This window comes from Amblyomma mixtum, chromosome 4 (assembly GCF_055824585.1).
Source record: "Amblyomma mixtum isolate Tamu chromosome 4, ASM5582458v1, whole genome shotgun sequence".
Classification (NCBI taxonomy): Eukaryota; Metazoa; Arthropoda; class Arachnida; order Ixodida; family Ixodidae; genus Amblyomma; species Amblyomma mixtum.
In genome coordinates this window covers 100,516,928-100,537,400 of record NC_143015.1, presented here as the reverse complement: position 1 = coordinate 100,537,400, position 20,473 = coordinate 100,516,928, and the positions used below count along the sequence as shown (strand labels likewise).

The window sequence follows — 20,473 nt, the reverse complement described above, 5'->3', positions numbered from 1 at the left end:
GGCCCGGACTTGCGTCAACGGGTCTGAGCTGGCCAGTATAGCCTCCCACCGCTCTAGAGAAGGGACTGGTAGTAGGTCCGCCGGTGGCGGCGCCTTTTTGCAGCTCCATAAAATGTGGTCATATCCGGCTATCTCGCCGCATTGTTTGCAAGTAGCGTTGTATTGTGTTGGATACATGTGTGCTAGTCTCGACGGGCTAAAGAAGGCTCGCGTCTGGAGCCGACGCCACGTTACCTCCTGCCTTTTGTCGAGCTTTTTGTCTGGTGGCGGATAGATCCTCCTTTCCAGTTTAAACTGATTGGTGTATTCGTGAAATGATATGAATGCATCTCTCGTGAAATTTGGGGACTCGACCCGGCTCACTGCTCGGCTGACATAACCTCGAGCTATACTGTGAGCCAACTCGTTTCCCCTGTTCCCCGAGTGTGCCGGCACCCATATTAGTTCCACCTCTCTTTGGTCCCAGTCTTTATGTCTTAATATTCGTTCTGCCTCCTGGGAGATCATACCCCGCGCAAAATTGTTGATAGCCACCTTGGAGTCGCTAATTATGGTGACTGCTTTGGTGCTGGCCATTGCCATGGCGATAGCCGCCTCCTCCGCTGTCCCTGAGTTTTTTGTTTTGACCGAACCGGCCGTTAATGTTTCACCCGAGTCGTTCACGGCCACGACCACAAAGGAGTCGCCTCCTTCGTATTCCGCCGCGTCTACATAGGTTGTGTGTTCCGAGCCTTCGAGCTTGGCTTCAAGGGCCTTTGCTCTGGCTCTCCTCCTGCCTTCGTGAAAAGCAGGGTGCATGTTTTTTGGAAGTGGTTTAATAGTGAGTAATTTTCTAACTTTGGTCTGTAATTTTGCCTGCGCGTTTCTTTCCGGAATTTTATCATGTAATCCTAGGTTGCTCAGGATCTTTCTCCCCGGGGGTGAGGTCGCAAGCCTCCTTAATTGCGCAAATATATGTGCCTCGCATAGTTCCGTGGTGGTGTTGTAGATCCCCAGTTTAAGAAGTCTTTCCGTAGGAGTGCAGTGGGGCAGCCCCAATGCTGCTTTATATGCCTGCCTTATGATCCCATCTATTTTGTTCTGTTCCGCCAGTCCTAGCTTGAGGTAGGGAACGGCGTAAACTATTCTGCTTATCACGAAAGCCTGAACCATTCGGCAGAGATCTTTCTCTTTGACTCCCCGTCTTTTGTTAGCTATTCGCCTTATGAGCCTGGTTGTCATGTTAATTGTGGACTTAAGCCTGTTTATTGTCTCTGTGTTCTTTCTATTGTCCTGTATTATAAGTCCTAGGACCCTGATTTTGTCAACTCTGGCTACCGGAGTCTCATTTACCAGTACGTGAATGTCTCCTGCGTTGGTATCGCGTTTGCTAGCCCCCCGGATCACCAGAAGTTCGGATTTGCTTGGCGAGCATTTTAGTCCTGCCCATTCCGCGTAATCCTGGACAATATCGATCGCGTGTTGGAGATTTTGTTCTATTTCCCCATCGTTTCCTGTATGCGTCCATATTGTTATGTCATCCGCATATAGCGTATGGTTTATACCTTCGACAGTCTTCAATAGCGGCGGTAGGTTCTTCAACGCCAGGTTGAATAAGAAAGGAGAGAGCACTGAGCCCTGCGGAGTTCCCCTATCTCCCAGCTTAATAGTTTCTGACTGGATATCTCCTAGATTTATTTCTGCGGTTCTTCCGGTTAGAAAGTCCCTTACGTAATCGTAGGTCCGCTTTCCAGGGGTAATCTCCGCCAGATTAGTTAGTATGACCTCGTGTTTGACGTTATCGAAGGCTTTATGTAGGTCTAGGCCCAGTATAGTTTTGGCGCCCCCTTTGTTGGGCGGGTCTATGATGTCTGCTTTGAGCTGGAGCATGACGTCCTGCGTGGACAACTTGCTCCTGAAGCCTAGCATCGTTTCAGGAAATACCTCCCTTTCCTCTGCGTATTCCTGGAGTCTGTTTAATATGACATGTTCCATCAGCTTCCCCAGGCAGGACGTTAGCGATATCGGCCTGAGATTGTCCACTTCAAGTTTCTTCCCGGGTTTTGGAATAAAGATTACTTTGGCATGTTTCCATTGTGAAGGTAGACTACCTCGTTTCCATATCTCATTTAGGTAATCTGTGACTGCCGTGACCGAGACTAGATCTAGGTTCCTTAGCATTTTGTTGGTTACCCCATCTGCCCCCGCTGCCGACGTGGTTCTTAGTTGACTCATTGCTCTCCATACCTCCGCTATCGAGATGTCCTCATCTAGCTGTGTGTTCTCTGCTCCTTGGTAAGCTGGAGATGAACCCCCTTTGTCTGTGTTAAGGTACCTGCTCTTCAGGTCTTCTATTAGGTCCGCGGCTGTTCCCTGGTATTTGTGAATCAATCGTTTAAGCTGCCCTTGTGCCGCCGACTTTGTTTGTCCTGGGTCTAGTAAGTGGCGAAGAAGATGCCACGTGTTCTTGCACCCTAGCTTTCCATTCATTTCATCGCAAATTTGTCCCCAGTGTTGACGCTGAAGCTCGTTTGTGTAGTCTTCTATCTGTTTTTCGAGTGTCGATATTCTCTTCTTTAGCCTTCTATTGTGTTTCTGTTTTTTCCACCTCTTCAAGAGGCTCTCGTGGGCTTCCCACATGTGTGCTAGCCTCGAGTCTGTGATGTCATGTTCGGTGGTTGGGGTCTGTCTAGTGTGACTGTTTACGTCTTTTTTGAGTGTCTCAACCCATTGATTTAGATCCGATATCTCCCTCGGAGCGGTTCTGTCCCGAACTTTTCGGAGGGTGTCCCAGTCTGTCAGCTTCGTTTCGCGCAGCTTCCCCTTCATCGGCCTGGTTTGTGTTTCAATCTCTATGATGTAGTGATCGCTACCCAAGGTGTGTCCTGTGTTTGACCATCGTTCACCCTCGAGGTCTTTGCCTAGCGTCAAGTCTGGGGACGTGTCTACGCTGACGCTATTGCCTATCCTCGTGGGGTCTTGCGGGTTGTTTAGTAGCGTGAGCCTTAAGTTTTGGATTTCTGTCCATAGTTTGTTTCCCTTAGGGGAGGCCGTTCGATATCCCCATGCCGGATGCGGGGCGTTGAAGTCCCCCGTGATTACTAATCCCTTCTTATAAGATAGTCTAATGGCTTTACGTAATAGGTCCGCCAGCCCTGTGCCCCGGTTTTTCGGTGAGTTGTATATATTCAGAATAAAGAGACTGTTGTCCCCCTTTCTGTTTGGGATTATTTCTAACATCACGTAGTCCTCGCTTGTGTTTTCGAGTGCGTGTTGTGTTGCCGTTAGATTTCTATGCACTAGCGTGGCCGTGAACGACTTGGGTTTGTGCTCTTTTTGCACTTCTAGCGGGGTGTACGCGGCGTAGCCATTTAATTTGACCATGCCGCTTGCCTCCTGCAGCGTGATTACGTCCGGTGTGGTTATGTTTTTTTGAATGTGTGCCTGCAGGTTCCATCTTTTGGACTGGAAGCCTCTGCAGTTCCACTGCCAGATTCTAATTTGTTGGCTAGGGGCCATGATGTCCTATAGAGGCTGCTGCTGCGGTTGCAGCGAGGGGAGGGTGTTGCCGGCAACAGGGGGAAGCCTGGCTTCTATGTTTGCTAGTTGTTCCAGAATTTGCTGGAAGCAACCCATGGTTCGTTCCCTGAACGTGACGAATTCCGCCGTCAGATTGTCAGCACGTTCGGCTATTTTGTCTACCCTGGCGGTAAGGGCATCAATTCTAGCGTCTTGAGCGTCAACCCGCTTCAATAGTGTGTTCATGTCCGGCCTAACGTTCATGTGGGTTTTAGCCGATGCGTCCTCGTTAGGACTTTCTGCCGCCTTTTTGGGAGTACTGTCGTCTGTGTTTTCCTCTCTGGGTAGAGGTCTTTTCAAGGGGACTCTGGTGTCTGTATCCATTGCGTTTTGAATGTCTCCCCCTTCATATGTGTCACGCGGGGGCGCCTGACTCGCGTTTTGTGATTGTTGCAAAGGAGGTTTTTCGACCACCTTCGGCTGTTTTGTGTTAGCGTGAATGAGTTTCCTCAGCTCCGCCATTTCCTTCTTTAAGGTGTCTAGCTCTCTGTCCCTCTTAGCGAGCTGCTCTACCAGTTCCTTCTCACGAGCGGTTTCCCAAGAAGAGGCCTTATCTGGCCAGCTCACCTTTTTGCCCGCGTCTCTGTCCTTGCTTGAGCCTCTTCCTCTGCGCGAGCTGCTCTCTCTGTCAGGACCCGAGCTGGCGCCTCCGGTCCCCGGTAATGGTGGGAAGGAGCTCGATCTGCTTCTCCCCCGGTGGCCTTGGCGGGTGCCGCTGTGGTCCCTGGTCTTCGGTCTTGGTTGGTGTCCGGAGTCAAGTTGCCCCAGGTCGTTCTTGGCTTTAAAAGGTGCTTTCTTTGCCAGCCGATACTTGCAATTCCGGCTGCCGGTGTTGTGTGGCCCCCCGCATACGATGCATTCGGGCTTGCATGTCGGCAGTTCTCCCTCCGGTGGGTCTGGATGGTCTTCGCCGCATCTGCGGCAACGCTTTACCCATGGCTTATAGCACACATCCGTCCTGTGTCCCGTCTTCCTGCAGTTGTAGCAGGTCTCTACCCGCTCTCGGTACGGGTAGACGATGAACACTGATCCCCAGTAGAAGACTTGTCTGGGAAGCTTTTTCTCTCCAAAGGTGATGAGAATAGATCTGGACTTGCCAATTCTTCTGGCGTTGAGTACTTCGATGTCCGGGTTGCGTTTGATGAATCCTTGACGGACTTCTTCCGGTGTTCCGATATCATAGGCGTTGTATACCACGCCCTTAATTGCGTCGTCGGGAGCCGCGACGTAGGGTGCCATGGCGAGGGTCTTCTCCCCGATAACTATCGTCTTTATCCTCGCGTAGGTGCTCGCGCGTTGACGATTCGGTGTGCTGATCGTGTACGTGTTGTTCACGGAGTTGATTCTTGAAGTGTCTTCGTCCAGGACATCTCCGTATGGTAGTTGCGCGGCCGCGCAGGTGGCCTGCAGTAGGTGACGTGGCACGTAATCGTTCAAGTTCCAGCCTCTGGGCCTGAAGATTATTTTATAGTCGCTCTCCGGGAGCTTCGGCATTGGTGCCCTTTTTCGGATGTTCGGGTCTTGCCTCTTTTTCTGAGTGGCAGTCGATTTCTTCACCCCGGCGCCGTGATCGCCAGCGTTCCCGCCGAAATTCGCGGCGGCGTTCGTGCCAGCGTTTCCGCTGGCGTTTCCAGGCTTCCCGCCTTTTTTCTTCATGCGGTCGTGCATGCTGAGAACGGTCTCCCACTCACCGTTCTCAAATTCCGAGGGTGCCAGTTCATCTCCGTCGACGGCGTTGATCATCGTGGTGGTCACGGGGCCGCCCCAGGGGCCGGCTCCCGTCGATGCACGGGTAGCTACGCTAGGTCTGGGCGTTAGGCCTAGCTAGCTCTCACGCGTCCGAGAGGTGAAAAGTCCCATGAAATGTGAAATAGTCCACCGTCTGCCCGAAATCCAGTGTCCCCTTGCACGGAGGGAGAATCCGGATCTGTTCGCGGTAGTTTCCGGCCCGCAGGCCCAAGTTGAACGCCGAAAAACAGCTGCTTGGCGGGAGCGCATGCGACGCACGTCTCGGAGGAGAAATTCTAGAGGCCCGTGTACTGTGCGATGTCAGTGCACGTTAAAGAACCCCAGGTGGTCGAAATTTCCGGAGCCCTCCACTACGACGTCTCTCATAGCCTTAGTCGCTTTGGGACGTTAAACCCCATAAACCAAACCAAACCGAAGCTAAATGCAAGTACTACATTAAGGAGAAGTAGGGCTCAGCTATTGTCTGAGAGTTAACAAAATTTCGACTCTGTCAATATAGGGCGGCCAGTTGGCGTCGCCACGGATCATCACGCGTTCTGCTGGCTGTCACCTCTTAAAAGACCCGTCCGGTCGCCACTCCGTGTGGCCTCTCAGCATTCAGAAGTTTGAAATTCGCGTAATCTACCAATTTGGTCGCAAGCACATGGAAGCCAGTTCACATGCAAGCCGATGCAAACATATGGACGCCATGGTTGCCAAGGACTTCGTGGCAACTTGATGAAAGTTACGGCATGCAGGGGCACCTCATCGAATCCTTATATGCAGCTCTGTGGACATGGGAAGGGATCTATGTGTCCAGCTTCGCATAAGTAAATCTGTCGGAAGGACAGTTTGTCGCCGCTGTACCCGTCCACGGTAGCCTTTGAAAAGCAGTCAATGGCGCCAAACAATGTCGCCCCGCTCACTTGTGCGGCCACTGAAAACCGGGAACAGAGTACAGTGAGACTATAGTGTTGACGATTAAATAAAAAAATTACCGACGATTACGTTACTTCCTAATGCGAAATTTGAGCGCAGCAAAAAGCTGTTTCACCTTTTCGTTAGATTGAGGCAAAGAAATCGAGCAACACATGTATGCGCTATCACAGAGTTTTTTTTTATTTTTCACACGTATTCCTTTAACAAAGATTCCACTAACAGTTCTTGACAGTCATGAAGGAAGCTTTGTGGTCGGAGAAATAGACTGATATATGTTCGACTTGGTACACCAATGCTTGATTCTCAAAGACGAGATCTATACAAGTGCCTCGCGAGGTTGTCACAGCCGTGGGACGCGTTACGAGCGAGAGGAACGGGATGCTCTCCCGCATAATTGTTAGGAAATTGCTGTTTGTCTTTATGTCAACATTAAAGTCCCCCACTACTAACATCGGTGTTGATCGATGGACGGTTAATGCGAGTTGCAGGAAGTGCACGACGTCTTTCGTGAGTGCGGTAGGGGCGAAGTAGGCAGCTACTACCAGTAAGCTGTTGGGCAACTTTGCGGCGCACAGTTCGCCAAGTTCATGTGACGTGCCAAACATTTCGACTGGTATTGCAGAGAGACCTGTGCGCAAGTAGATAGCGACTCCCGCCGCTGTGTTGTGGTCTCTGCGAGCACCACAGCAGTATAGGAAATCTATGATTTCGAGAAGCTCTTCGGGATCCATCCAGGTTTCAGCAAAGCAAACTACAGAGGAATGGCGCAGAATGTGATCGTGGTGTACGTCCTTGGCATGTGCGGCAAGGGAGCGTACGTTAAGAATGTGGTTGTGAATGATGAATCAAGTGCTGCCAGCGAATGACGCGTCCATTGGCTGTCTGCGTGTGTTACTGATGTGTGGTTAACATGTTAAGCTTCGCCTGTAAGAGTGGAACGCGACAGCATCTTGCAACGCTGCCAGGGAGTCCACAGAACGCCATCGCCAATTCGGCTGTACGCCTTGCTGGACGGTAAATTTATTTTTTGAGGAAAGGAAATGTATCTCTCTCGCATATCTGGGTGGACACCTGCACCTCGCCGTAAGGGGAAGGGGGAAGATGGGAGTGAACGAAGACGCCGTATTAGCTAGACGCGCCTTTGTTCATTCCAAACCATTCAGCTGGCATTACGGAGTGGCTAGCGTGCTCGTATCGCACTCCGGAGACCCTGGTTCGATTCCCCAACTCGACCAATTTCGTTCTCGGTTTTATAGATTTATGCGGTCTAACTAGAAAGGTTAATTAGGCTATTTCATATTTACATTATTGCATTTCTATCCATCGTGTTCTGTCATTAACCTGTCAATTGTTGGAACTGTCTAGGATGTTCGACAAAACGTATATGAAACGAGCAACGTCTTACTGAGTGGGGAAGTGCGTGGTGGTGGACGGAACGCGGCTTCGTACTTATCTGTTTTTTTTTTCAGCAGCGTCCCCTTCCGCGGACGCTGTTGTCGCTGCGGCGCGCGTCTTTCTTTTCTTTTCTTCTGACCTCTTCATTCTCCTCTATATTAATTAGGCTAATTGATTAATTAAGCAATTAACTAAACTCAGTCCAACTTAGTTGCAGCATCACTATACGATCCCTTTGATTGGTTGCATGGTTACTAGCCAAAGTACAATTGGCCCCATTTGAAATTCGCGCACTGTGACGTCACGAGCATTTCGACCAATTGAAAAGCATGACACTGGGGGCGGAGCTGGTTACGAGGCCGACGCCGACGCCGACGCCGACGCCGACGCGAAACCCAGGAACGGACGCCAAAGAGCTGCGCTCTAAAAGCAGCGTCTACTTAAGATAAAGAAACAAATGTTATATTGGTATGTCAAGCTTAAGAACCAGATGTCGCCGCACGCCGATGATATAAAATACTTCGATAGGTTCAAGGGTGCGGGAGGACTACTTCTTCGGGAGTAGATGCGGAACACAAACTATTTTATGAACTATGTTTCAGCGACCTATTAGAGTATACCGTTCCGGCTTCCATATTAAATCACTCTTTTTGCACCGCCTCGAACTTCTTCCCCTGCTGTCGAAGATTACAATCTCCACTCAATAGTTAATCAGTGTTGGTAGAGGCCTTTGTAAGGAAACCGCCACAATGGCGTTAATGTTGTTTTTGCGCTTTTTGTAGTTTCTAGACAGCACTATCAGCACTGTTCTGTCCCTGTTTCCACTTGCGCAGTTTCTGCTAGTACCGCGGCGTTTGCATAGACACGTCTGCTCTCATGCTTTCTGCAAATGGTGGGTGCAGACTGCAAGCAGACCAGGAGGCGCCCAGGAACGCGCCGACATTTTTGCGCCCCCGTGACTGGTTATCGTATATAGATTATCATACTGTAAAATATTGAGTGAATGTTTTGATGCACTTGATCGCCCGCAGGTGGTCTTTCCTAAACAATTTTCGCTTTAAAAGTTAAAACTGCTTTGCAAGGCTTTCACTGAAAAACCTGAAAGCTTGGGCAGACTTGCATGCTTGTATACAAAAGCATACAGCAGCTGTATCATACCGGTACTCACCTATGTGGCAGAAGCGTGGAGGCTAACAAAGAGAGTTCAGCTTAAGTTATGTACAACGCAGTGAGCTATGGAAAGAAAAATAATAGGTGTAGCGTTAAGAGATCGGAAGAGGGCGGAGTGGTTGAGGGCACACACGCGGGTTAACGATATCCTAGTTGAAATCAAGAGGAAGAAATGGGCTTGGGCAGGGCATGTAATGCGAAGGCAGTCTAACCGCTACTCCTTAAGGGTAACGGAGTGGATACCAAGAGAATGCAAACGTAGCAAAGGACGGCAGAAAGTTAGGTGCGCGGATGAGATTAAGAAGTTTGCGGGGATACAGTGGCCGCAACTGGCAAAGGACAGGGTTTATTGGAGAGACATGGGAGAGGCAGGCTGATGGTGATGATGATGATGATCAACTACCGCCACTGTTTTGTTCTGTGTTCCAACAGCCGAAAGCAGGCAGAAATGTTTCAGCGAGGCCACCTCCTTTTCCCTTATACTTTTCCCTTAACGCAGGGAGCACATTAATAGTTGTAAATTGGAGCTTGAGAATAACGGAGAAGCTTGAAAATATTCTGACGACAGCCCGGCGAGGTACGGATTCATAGGTGTAACGCTAACAGGAACACCGCAGAGTGGGTCAGGGAACAAACGAGAGTTGATGATATCCATGGTGAAATCGATAATAAAGCTTGGGCAGCACATGTTAAGCAAAGTAGCGGAGTTGATTTGAAGCGACAGTATTCGTATGTAGAGAGAACATAAAATCAGTTGCGTTGATGAGATCCGAAGCTTGCGGGATTAAGGTAGCACTGGTTAGGGGGACCTCATCAATAGTAGAGGCTCCTCTAATCAATATATGACGTGCACTGAAGAGGAATCTTAACTCATCTTTTTGCCGCGGGAACTCGGTCTACATCCTTGAAAGCACAAGCTGATGGGCGAGTTGGTTATTCATTGTTTGATTTGAAGCAGCGCAAGGCCGAAAGCCACAGAAGAGAGCAGAGAAAGAAACGGACAACGCTGTGTTGTCCATTTCTTTCTCTGCTCTCTTCTGTGGCTTCCGGCCTTGCGCTGCTTCAAATCAAACAATCGGTCTACATGTTCCCAGCATTCTTAGAAACTTCGATTTATTGCCCCGTGTGGCTGATATTCCTAACTAGATCGGATTAATGTCCGGCTCCCGCGTTTTAATTCCCCGCATACGGTGGGAGGAGTCGACCAACGCATGGAGTGCATTTTAGGCAGTCGTGTGGCCACTTTGCTTTCGCTTTTATTTTGTTTCTTTTAAGTTTCCAGGAATAAATACGTCTAGCCAGGGACTACATAGGTGCAAATTAGGCGCACGGAAATAAAAATATAGGCGTGGACTCTTTGCTTTCACCGATCACTACGTATCACTGCGCCGATGGCAGAGCGGCAAGCAGTCACGGGTCTGGGTGAAAGGTTGGTCGACTCTGCCCACGGGAGCCCAACGTTTATCTGATTTAAGTTAGGGAAATCGGTAGGCCACACAGGGCAATAATTCGAAGTTTTCAAGAACGCTCGGAGCGTGTAGGTCGAGTGCCAGCGGTAAAAATCCGCGTTCAGATTCCTCTTCAGTGCACCTTAAAGGACGTAGTTAACCAAGGGGTAATAGTACCTGTGCCGACTGATAATGGAAAATACTCGAGGTGTACAACTTTTCTTCCTATACTCTATGACGAAATTCAAATTGCTAACGGGTGCGAGGACATGCACGCATGCGCCCCTGATTTTGCCTGTCAATGGCCTCACTCCTCGTCACAGCTTGACATCGTGCAGGAGTTTCCTCACTGGAAGACTGTGCTTAACCGCAGCAGGATCTGCTTCTCCGTCTCTACGGCGATAAACTTCGCCACAAGCAGCTACATAGACATCGACTTCATAACGGAGCTGCCAATCGCATTTCCAGACCGCGTCCAGCGCTACAATCGCATCAGGGTAAGCAGCCAGACGACAGCACTTCCTCTCGGGCACTCTATATGCAGTGTGAAGCAAAACATGCATTATCGCCTGATCGTCACAGATAGCGTGGTTCTATGCAGCCACATCTGCAAACTGTCATTAGCAACTTGGACCTTGAGGGCGTCCGATTTAGCCTGCAGTTCATCATCATCATGGCCTGCTGTGTGGTACTTGAGTAGTGTGCTAAGGTTTCTCTACTTTGTCCCCACAGTTTTTAATCATTGAACATTCGTAATGAAATGAGCTGTAATGGCAGCTTTTTCTCTACTTAAAAAATAAATAAAAGATACACTATGCATACGAGCGACACCTGGCATCCTCGAGATTTTCCGATAGCAGCCATTAAGGCTCACATTCATCTTCAAAAAGTGCACTTAATTCTGGAAAATGAGGTAGTCGTAAACTTCAGCTTTTTATTGAACCACGAGTGCCATTCATTCCGTTGCGTAATTCGCACCAGAGCTGCCGCATTAGAATAGATTACTGCTTGGATAGATCATAAACACATGTTTAAATTTGAGTGGTGGAGGAGGCCACTTTTCTGAATTTGCATATACCGGTTGTTTCCCGCAAAATGTTCTGCAATTCTTCTTCAAAATAGGCTTCATGAGTTAGGAGAGCACTTTTTCGACATAGCATTGTCAGCGGTGTAGCGCATCAGGATGCAGCTAAGACATAACTAGCAAGCTGGTTAACGTTTTACCTTCTGAAGTTAATCTCCTTATGGATATTATTTATGGTATTCTACACTCCCCTGAATACATGCAATTTAGAAAACGCAGTGCAGCGGGACTCTTAAGCACATTTGACGTCTTAAACTTTGGAGGGTTGAGTACTTATGTTGAGATTAGGGTCCCTGAGTATGCAAGAGCTGCCGCGGTGGCTCAGTGGTTATGACGCTCGGCTGCTGCCCCGAGAGACGCTGGTTCGATCTTGGCCGGGGCGGTGGAATTTCTGTGGAGGGGAAATTCTAGAGGCTCCGTGCGATGTCAGTGCACGTTAGAGAACCCCCGGGTGGTCGAAATTTCCGTTGCCCTTCACTACGGCGTCCCTCATAGCCTGAGTCGCTTTGGGACGTTAAACACCATAAACGAAGAGCATGCAGAGGAGCCACGCTGCAAGGCTCAGAAGGAGACCTCTTTGCTGTATACTTCTGACAAAGACTGCTCCTTATTCTCACCTGTGAAATCGGTGCCCTCTTTGTAGAGATCTCCTGAGGACACGCATCCACGACTTCACTACGATATTCCTAGTCCAGTATATCGCACAATAATAGCCTTTATTTAACCTATACGACGCGCCCCTTCTATTCAGTGGTTAAAGAGAACGCCACTGTCTTTGCACGGCCAATTCATAGTAGGTTCGCTTGCTTGCACCCGCGTGAACTCTTTGCTGGTAGTAACGCCCAATCCGGCGTGATGAGGAAACAGCGGTCAAGCCATGGCACCGGCAGAACAGTCAGACGCCACAGAAGCAGTAGCCTTTTAATGTCACAGAAAAGGAGCGCTTGTCGCGAGCTAACGCTGATTCGTGCTCATTAGTGGCTTGTCGAGGGTATAGCGAGTGAAGTCCTTCATCTTGGTGGTGGCAACGTCGTTTAGCCGCCTGCAGTTAGGAACAGCACACCCGCTTAGCGTATTCTGAGGAGTCCGCACACTGGTGTGTGGTATAAACCACGACAATGCAGCGTAACCAGTGACGCCCAGCGGTCCCAGCGCGATCATTCATGTCATAATCATCGTGAGCGCCACATCTTTTCTGCTCTGTGGCGCAATGGAAGGGCAGCCGCTTTGTAAACCTTTAGTTGCTTTGGTTCACAGGCTGTTTTACGTAAGTGCATTTATTTTACCCCAGAACGACAAGTTTTATTTTATATATTTATTTTGAAATTTTGCATATTCTTTCTCATTTGGTACACAGTTTTCAAGTTTTGTTCTATCATTTGTTATGTTTGCGGCTGGGTGTCCAGAGCCGTGCAAAAATTTCAAATTTCGAGGTTAGTTGGTGCACTGATATGCTTTTTAAACGAGCCGCCGAAGAAAAGAAAACAATGCAATGAGGCAAAGTACTGCTAACAACATTGGCAGCGAACACAAGTACGTTCTTTGGCTAGAGTATCGCTGCCGCATAATTTATATGGCTAGCGAATCTACCATCACGTGTTCACTATAGCCGCTTGACGCTTGTTCTTGTTGAAAGCTCTCACAGCGAGCCAACACAGCAGCATACTGTCTTGCTTCCTTGCTGTTCTTGTATGTCGTATTGTGCGAAAGCACTTCTTGTTGCGTTCTCGGTGAAAGCCGTGGGATGAGTAAAGCCTCCAGGCGGGTCACGTGACTCAATTTGCAGCGGCTGTAAAATGGCTCTGAAGAGTTTCAGCAATTGCCCTGAAGGATGGGGATGTGATTATGCCATTCTCTGAAGTGGTCTGTGCTACTTCAATGGCAGTGAATCTTGGTGTGCTCAGGTGGCAGGCAGGCTTGACCTGCTCTCAATGTGCAGTTGACCCATCTCCAAAAATCGGCCTGACGCTCCCCCCCCCACCCCCCTAATGTTAGAAAGTTCAGTTCATTCTAGTTCGGAACTCACCTGGGACATCCGCAGAACGGGCTTGGCGGACGCTCAAATTTTGTGGTCAACCCCAGAAATTTGAGTGTCCCATGGTGCCTTCGCACAATATTTTGTGCATAGCAATCATAAACCGTGCACCATTGTTTTCTTTGGTGTGAGAAGCTGCTGGGAAACAATTTGGTTTGCCTACTCGCTGACGTGTTGTTTGCCAACAGTTTTTGCTGGTGCTACTCTAGGATTTCCATCGCGTTAAAAGTGCTTCAAGTGCGCCGCACTCATTACCTCAGTGTCAGAACCGAGAAATAGGAATGGCAAACGCGTTCAATACAACGTTCACGAAAATTCGTTCAAAGGAACTACCGCGTTTTATTGACGAAAAAGCTGCCTACACTCAACTGAAGCATCTATAGCTCTGACAAATCTAAAGACAACAAATTAAATACTGACGCAAAAAGTTTTGGTCAGAAAATTTTAGCAACGTCAGTGCAGTCTTCCGCGGATTCGAGCGCCGATAAGGTACCCCGCCATTCACTACCAAATAGCCAATCGGTAGCTCTTTTGAATTTGACATCCCGCGGTTCAACCCAGGGGCAGCGAAAAATGTTCTGCATTCGCATATACTGTTTTCATTTAATGTCGGTTTCATTCGATGCCGAAGAACAGCAAAGCCTGAAGAACCATATGATCGATTTTTGCAAAGAGGAAAAGAATTATAAAACATCTAAAAGGGCGTCCCTTGAAGCTTTTTTATAGGCGAAAGCCTTTAATGCCTTACCGTTGTCGACAGAACATTGTCATCAGAGGTGCTACGCTTTTTCTAGTCAGACCACAAAAAAAAAATCTTTGTGCACGATGGGATTCGTACTACCGTTCCACAGCTGAGCGTGGTAATGGCTACCCTACTTCCTGCCAATGCGTATGTAGTTTTCCTTGTCTAGGGCGCTGCAGACTGTTTGCAGAATGGCGTCGAAACAGAAGGATGCCTCCCAAACGCCCTCCAGTGTCTCCGGCACTTACGATTCACAAACAATTGTGTACTTAATTAACATCTTAACCATACATCACTGACACAAGCAGCAAAACTGCGCTTAAGGCTCTCGTCTCACTGCACTTTTGGTCAACAAAGTGCCCCCCTGATTTTTTTTTTTTCCCTATGTGTTCGTCAGGATGTCTTGAAACCTGAATAACTTCTATATTTGCTTTCGGTTTGGTCTGCCCTTGCATGCCGTGTCGCCAGTTTACCTCCCGCACCAACGGGACGACGTATCCGGTGGAGCATTACGGGATGAAGTACGAGTTCGACAACCGGTCGCACAGCCACTTCTGGAAACTTTACTTCCACACGGGTGGGCTGAATGCATTCTTCGCCTACGACGACGCCGAGACGATGAGATACAAGGTATGCACCTTGCTTAATTTACTTTATTTGGGATTAATTTCACTTCGACAAGGGTCGCTATCGAGTAGTACACAATAATATAGTAATGCTGTATGAAACATATATCCAATAATTCTGGACAATAGCATTTTTGAGCAGGAAACAGTTTACGAAAGCACTTTCTTGCATATGACGTAAGATTTCACTCTAACAATCAATGTATCCGCAGGCCACTTGACAGCAGTCTTGCAGCATTTTTTTTTCAATTGTTTTTGCTATCCTCAAAATCTGTTGCCCCTTGGTTTTCTACGGCAGCCTTATATATATATATATATATATATATAGCGGCTTACTGAGGACTTGGAGGAAGAAGATGGAGGCGCGCGGACTGATCTGGGCTCTGAGCCGTTTGCGGCAAGCTGTGCTCCGTCGGGCCCTCACCTATACAAAACCCATTCCATCCGCCACAATATTTATATATGAAAGAAGACAACAGCCACAGAAAGCATGGGAACAGAGGGTATTTTTTGTAATATTTATCTACTTTGTGGTGTTGATCAATGAAGAATATTACTGAATACGTTATTGTTTAAATGTAATTGATTAGAAAAGCAGAAGAAAAAGCAACCACATGCCGCCGGTGGGAACCGAACCCACGACCTCCGAGTTACGCTTCCGCTGCTCTGATCTGCTTTCGGGGGTATTTTTATGTTTTAAAAGTGCATTAACCTGGAGACTGTTCATCAGCGCCGCCCACGGATATATATATATATATATATATATATATATATATATATATATATATATATATATAGCGAAGTATACGCTTCGTTAAAGGAAACATTTATTCGACTCGACGTTTCGATCGGCAGACCGATCTTCTTCAAGAGTGATTTTACATTGCTGATGCTTCCCCTTTTAACGAAGCGTATACTTCACTATATTCTCCTGTAAGCAGTCAATATTTCAAGCTCTCGCAGCCTGTATATATATATATATATATATATATATATATATATATATATATATATATATATATATATTATTTATTTATGTACATACTGCAGACAATGGTTAGGTCCAAGCAGGCAAACAAGGGAAGGGGAATGAGGCGCTCCTTATAGATATGAAAGAAGACAACAGCCACAGAAACCAAGGGCCACAGGGGATTTCCTTTTTTTTAATTTATTTATTTTGTGGTGTTCATCAATTTAGAATATTAATGAATATGTTATCGCTTAAAGCTAATTGATTAGAAAAGCAGAAGAAAAAAGAACCACATGACCCCGGTGGGATCCGAACCCACGACCTCGTGGGTTCGGATCCCACCGGCGGCATGTGGTTGTTTTTTCTTCTGCTTTTCTAATCAATAAGCGATAACATATTCAGTAACATTCTAAATTGATCAACACCACAAAATAAATAAATTAAAAAAAAAGAAAATCCTCTGTGGCCCTTCGTTTCTGTGGCTGTTGGCTTCTTTCATATATATATATATATATATATATATATATATATATATATATATATATATATATATATATATATATATATATATATACCAAGCGGACAGGTGGTTGTCTGTTCCAAGCAGTTTCGTGAGTGGCGCAATGATCGACGCAAAATTGCGGACGAAGCGCCGAAAATAGGAGCACAGACCGATAAAGCTCCGAAGCTGCTTCATTGTTGTCGGCTTGGGAAACTCCGCAACAGCGCGAAGTTTGGCCGGGTCGGGGAGAACGCCTTCCTTAGATACAATGTGACCCAAGATGGTTAGCTGCCGGGCGCCGAAGTGGCACTTCTTCAGATTAAGCTGTAGGCCGGCGTCGGTGAGGCAAGTCAGAACCTGCTGCAGGCGCGTGAGGTGAGTGGAAAAATCTACCGAAAAGACAACGATATCGTCCAAGTAACAGAGGCACGTATGCCACTTCAGCTTCCGTAAGACGTTATCCATCATTCTTTCGAATGTAGCTGGCGCGTTGCACAGGCCGAATGGCATAACGGTGAACTCATAAAGGCCGTCGGGGGTAACGAATGCGGTCTTCTCACGGTCAGCGGCAGCCATCGGGACCTGCCAGTAGCCCGAACGCAAGTCAAGAGAGGAGAAGTATTCGGCGCCTTGGAGACAGTCAAGAGCGTCATCGATGCGGGGAAGCGGATAATTGTCTTTGTGGGTAATTTTGTTCAGTCGCCGGTAATCGACACAAAATCTGATAGAACCGTCTTTCTTCTTGACCAGCACCACCGGAGAAGACCAAGGGCTGTGAGAGGGACGGATGACGCCACGGTGCAGCATGTCTTCAACGTGCTCACTTATCACTTGACGCTCAGCCGCAGACACGCGATAGGGGCGCTGCCGAAAAGGCGGGTGGGAGCCGGTCTCAATGCGATGAGCCACGGTTGATGTACGGCCTAAAGGCTGATGGGCTGCATCGAAAGCGAAGCGGAAAGTGTGGAGAAGGGCTGAAAGCTGCTGACGGTAGGTGGACGGAAGAGTATCGTCGATGGCGGCGCGGAAAAGTTCGTCAGGCTCAGGTTCAGTAGCGAGCTCGGAATGCATGGCGTTTAGAGAGGGACCGCTGGCTGCCTCGTGGACATTAAGGGCAGAGAGAAGGCAGACAGGTTGAATGCAGCCAGGGGACTCACCAGGTAGCAGGGTAAGGGCACACGAGGATGGATTGTAGAGCAGCATCTTCGTGACACCCCGCCGAACATCGAGGACAGCAGAAGGTAGCGGCAGGTTCTTCCGGCGTACAAAGGAAGCAGACGGCGTAAATAAAACGGTGTCATCCGACGCGGCACGGCACGACAGGGAAACAAGGGCAGATGCTCCCGGCGCTACTTCAACATCTTCAGCGATAGTGACCTTGAGTGGCAAGGGGGCAGAGGTTTCAGTAGTAAGCTCGTCAAACAAAGGGGAAAATTCAACTTCAGCGCGGGCGCAATCGATGACGGCGTTGTTGTGTGACAGAAAGTCCCACCCGAGAATTATGTCATGTGAGCATGAGGACAGCACCAACAATTCGACTGAATACAATATATCGTCAATGATGACTCGCGCTGTGCACGAGGCGAGAGGGGCAATGCACTGTTCACTAGCGGTGCGGAGCGAGAGACCCGTAAATGGCGTCGTGACTTTGCGCAAGCGGCGGCAGAGTTTTTCGTGAATCACTGATACTGAGGCACCCGTGTCGATAAGCGCATGTACCGGCAGTCCGTCGACGATGACCTGAAGAACATTGCGTGGGGAAAACGGAGGCCTTGAGCTTTTCGAACAGCGCGCAGTTCTTGCCTCCGGAACTGCGGATCTTAGTTTCCCTCTTCAGCGGAGGGAGGGCGACGGCGCATTGGTGACAGTGAGCGACGGCGCGGTGATGGAGAACGTCGGGTCTCGTAAGCACGACGGTCGGGGGCGTACGCGTCTAGCGGCGAGGATGGAGAAGCCGAATAAAACATCTGGGATGGATGCACAGGGGTTGAGATGGTTGGCGATGCCACAATGCGACGGCGACAGCGGCGGGCGACATGTCCCGCGTACCCACAGGAGTAACAGATGGGTCGGTTATCCGATGTGCGCCAAGGGTTGTAAAGCCGCTGCGGAGACGGCGAAGAAACCGGGGCTGGTCGTAGAGACGGGGCGGGGCGCAGGACGGGCTGCCGAGGTGGAACAGTCAGGGGCACGGAGCGCGCCGCTGCTTCTGCGTAGGTCATCCGGGCGGGTATAGGAGATGGTTGGGGATACTGAGCCTCGGCGTAGGTTAAGGGAGCAACCGAAGGGACTGGATGTGCAGTAGGAATAGCCTCGGCAACTTCATGGCGGATGACCTCCTGCAATGGCGCCACCAGAGGAGTCGCAGCGTCGTGACTGGAGGGCATCAACGAGAGCTGACGCGCGACTTCCTCCCGAACAAACTGCTTTATCTGCGGTGACAGTTGCGCCGGGTCGGTGTCCGATGTGAGGGAAGCAAGCGATTCCTGCTGCGAGAGCGGAGAACGGGTGAGGATGCGTCGCTTCCGAAGTTCGTCAAAGTTCTGGCAATGAGTAATGACGTCGGCGACTGTGGTGGGATTGCGTGCCAGAAGCATCTGGAACGCATCGTCGTCGATTCCTTTCAAAATGTTCTCAATCTTGGCGCGCTCAGACATAGAGGCATCAACTCGTGTGCACAGGTTCACAACGTCCTCTATGTAGCTGGTGAAATTTTCACCAGGCAGCTGCGCCCGACTTCGCAGGCGTTGTTCCGCGCGCAGCTTGCGCACCGCAGGCCTGCCAAATACATCAGAAAAATTGGACTTGAAAGCTGACCACGTGAGGATGTCGGATTCGTGGTTTCTGAACCATAGGTTCGCAACGTCCGAAAGGTAGAAGATGACGTTGTTGAGTTTGAGTGCATCGTCCCACTTGTTATGCGTGCTCACCCGTTCGTACGATGCCAGCCAATCCTCGACGTCATCGTCGCCGGTGCCACTGAAGAAAGCGGGATCACGCTGCCGCAGCGCTCCAGCGCACAGAACGGTCGGGGTGGGTGGTGCAGGACTGGGCACGGAGTCCTTAGGCATTGTGAGCGGCGGGAGAAGACGGCTGCGAAGGTCCAGGGCGTCAGACGACCGCAACCTCCACCAAATGAAAGGGGGTTCGCGTACTAGTGACCTCAGCTATACAGTTCACCAAACAGCTGAGCGGACGGCAGCAAAATCACAGTCAGTCTACACAGCCAGAGAGCTGGAGCCGCGCGCGCCGGCACACTTCGTCGTCAACTTCTTCGTCTGCCATCGAGGCAACCTGAGGCGCATTCATAATAGTTCAGGCGCGTTAATTGTAATTCACTACAATATATATATCAGGAAAGTGGACCATTGCCTTCCATATGCAGGATTTTAGTTTTTAAATTTTCAACATTTTTAGCCGACAATGTTCGACATGCGTTGCGTATTACGCATTAATGATACAAGTTAAATTGAGAGGTTAACGTAATGATAAAAATAAATATAAACGGAAAAGTTATTTACAAGTTCACAAAAGCATATAATGTTAAAGCACTGGTATTCTGAAATCATGACTAAAATTATTCTTTTCTGATTGCTATGTCAGTAATTTTCAATATTAAACACGTCCAGATTTCTTGGGATCACCTAACTGTAATCCAACTGATCATAGTTAACAGTATCTTACAATATTCCACAGTTGGTTATCAGTATATTGGTGGTAATGGTCTAATCATCCGATGCATAGCAAAATCTTGCTTTTAAAGTGTTTACTACGCTCGCATCGGGTTGTTAAACGGCCGTGGATAACAAAGGGGGGTGTGATTTAGAGAATCACTAGCAGAGAAATGCAAGCATCCCGAGAGGGAGTCTAGGTATATATAGATTGTTACCGTGGAATCTTAAGATGTGCGGGGAAAATGCGTTCATAAACAACTTCATTATAAAAATCGTCCATTATACCCATTCATTAGCAACAATTATGGGGCACCCTTGTTGACAGCATATTTAAAGGGATGATGTGCTGACTTTTATCGAAGAAATTCGCAAACCTTAACTTCGTCTACACCATATACAGCTAGTACAGTAACTCTGAAGGCACGACGAAGGCCCTCAGTTGACGCGATTGTCGCGAAATGCACGGGCAATACAGCGCATGATGTTAATGAACATACGCACATTTTTTATAAGCCGCAGTTCGGTAAGTTTAGAAACTGCGCAAAAGGACGCACACAATAGCTTTAGGTTACGTGCACAAAATAGAGCCCAATGTGGAAGAA

The 20,473-nt window shown here is 48.6% G+C and overlaps 1 protein-coding gene across 1 annotated transcript in view; it reads left to right on the top strand.

Annotated features, from left to right (window-relative positions):
• LOC149347594 (uncharacterized) overlaps positions 1-20,473 on the top strand; it is a 44,362-nt gene that overhangs the window by 20,032 nt on the left and 3,857 nt on the right. Inside the window, exons 4-5 of the mRNA XM_089541608.1 lie at positions 10,562-10,735; positions 14,568-14,729. Of these exons, the coding sequence (XP_089397734.1) occupies positions 10,562-10,735; positions 14,568-14,729 (336 nt within the window). The remainder of the gene's footprint in view (positions 1-10,561; positions 10,736-14,567; positions 14,730-20,473) is intronic.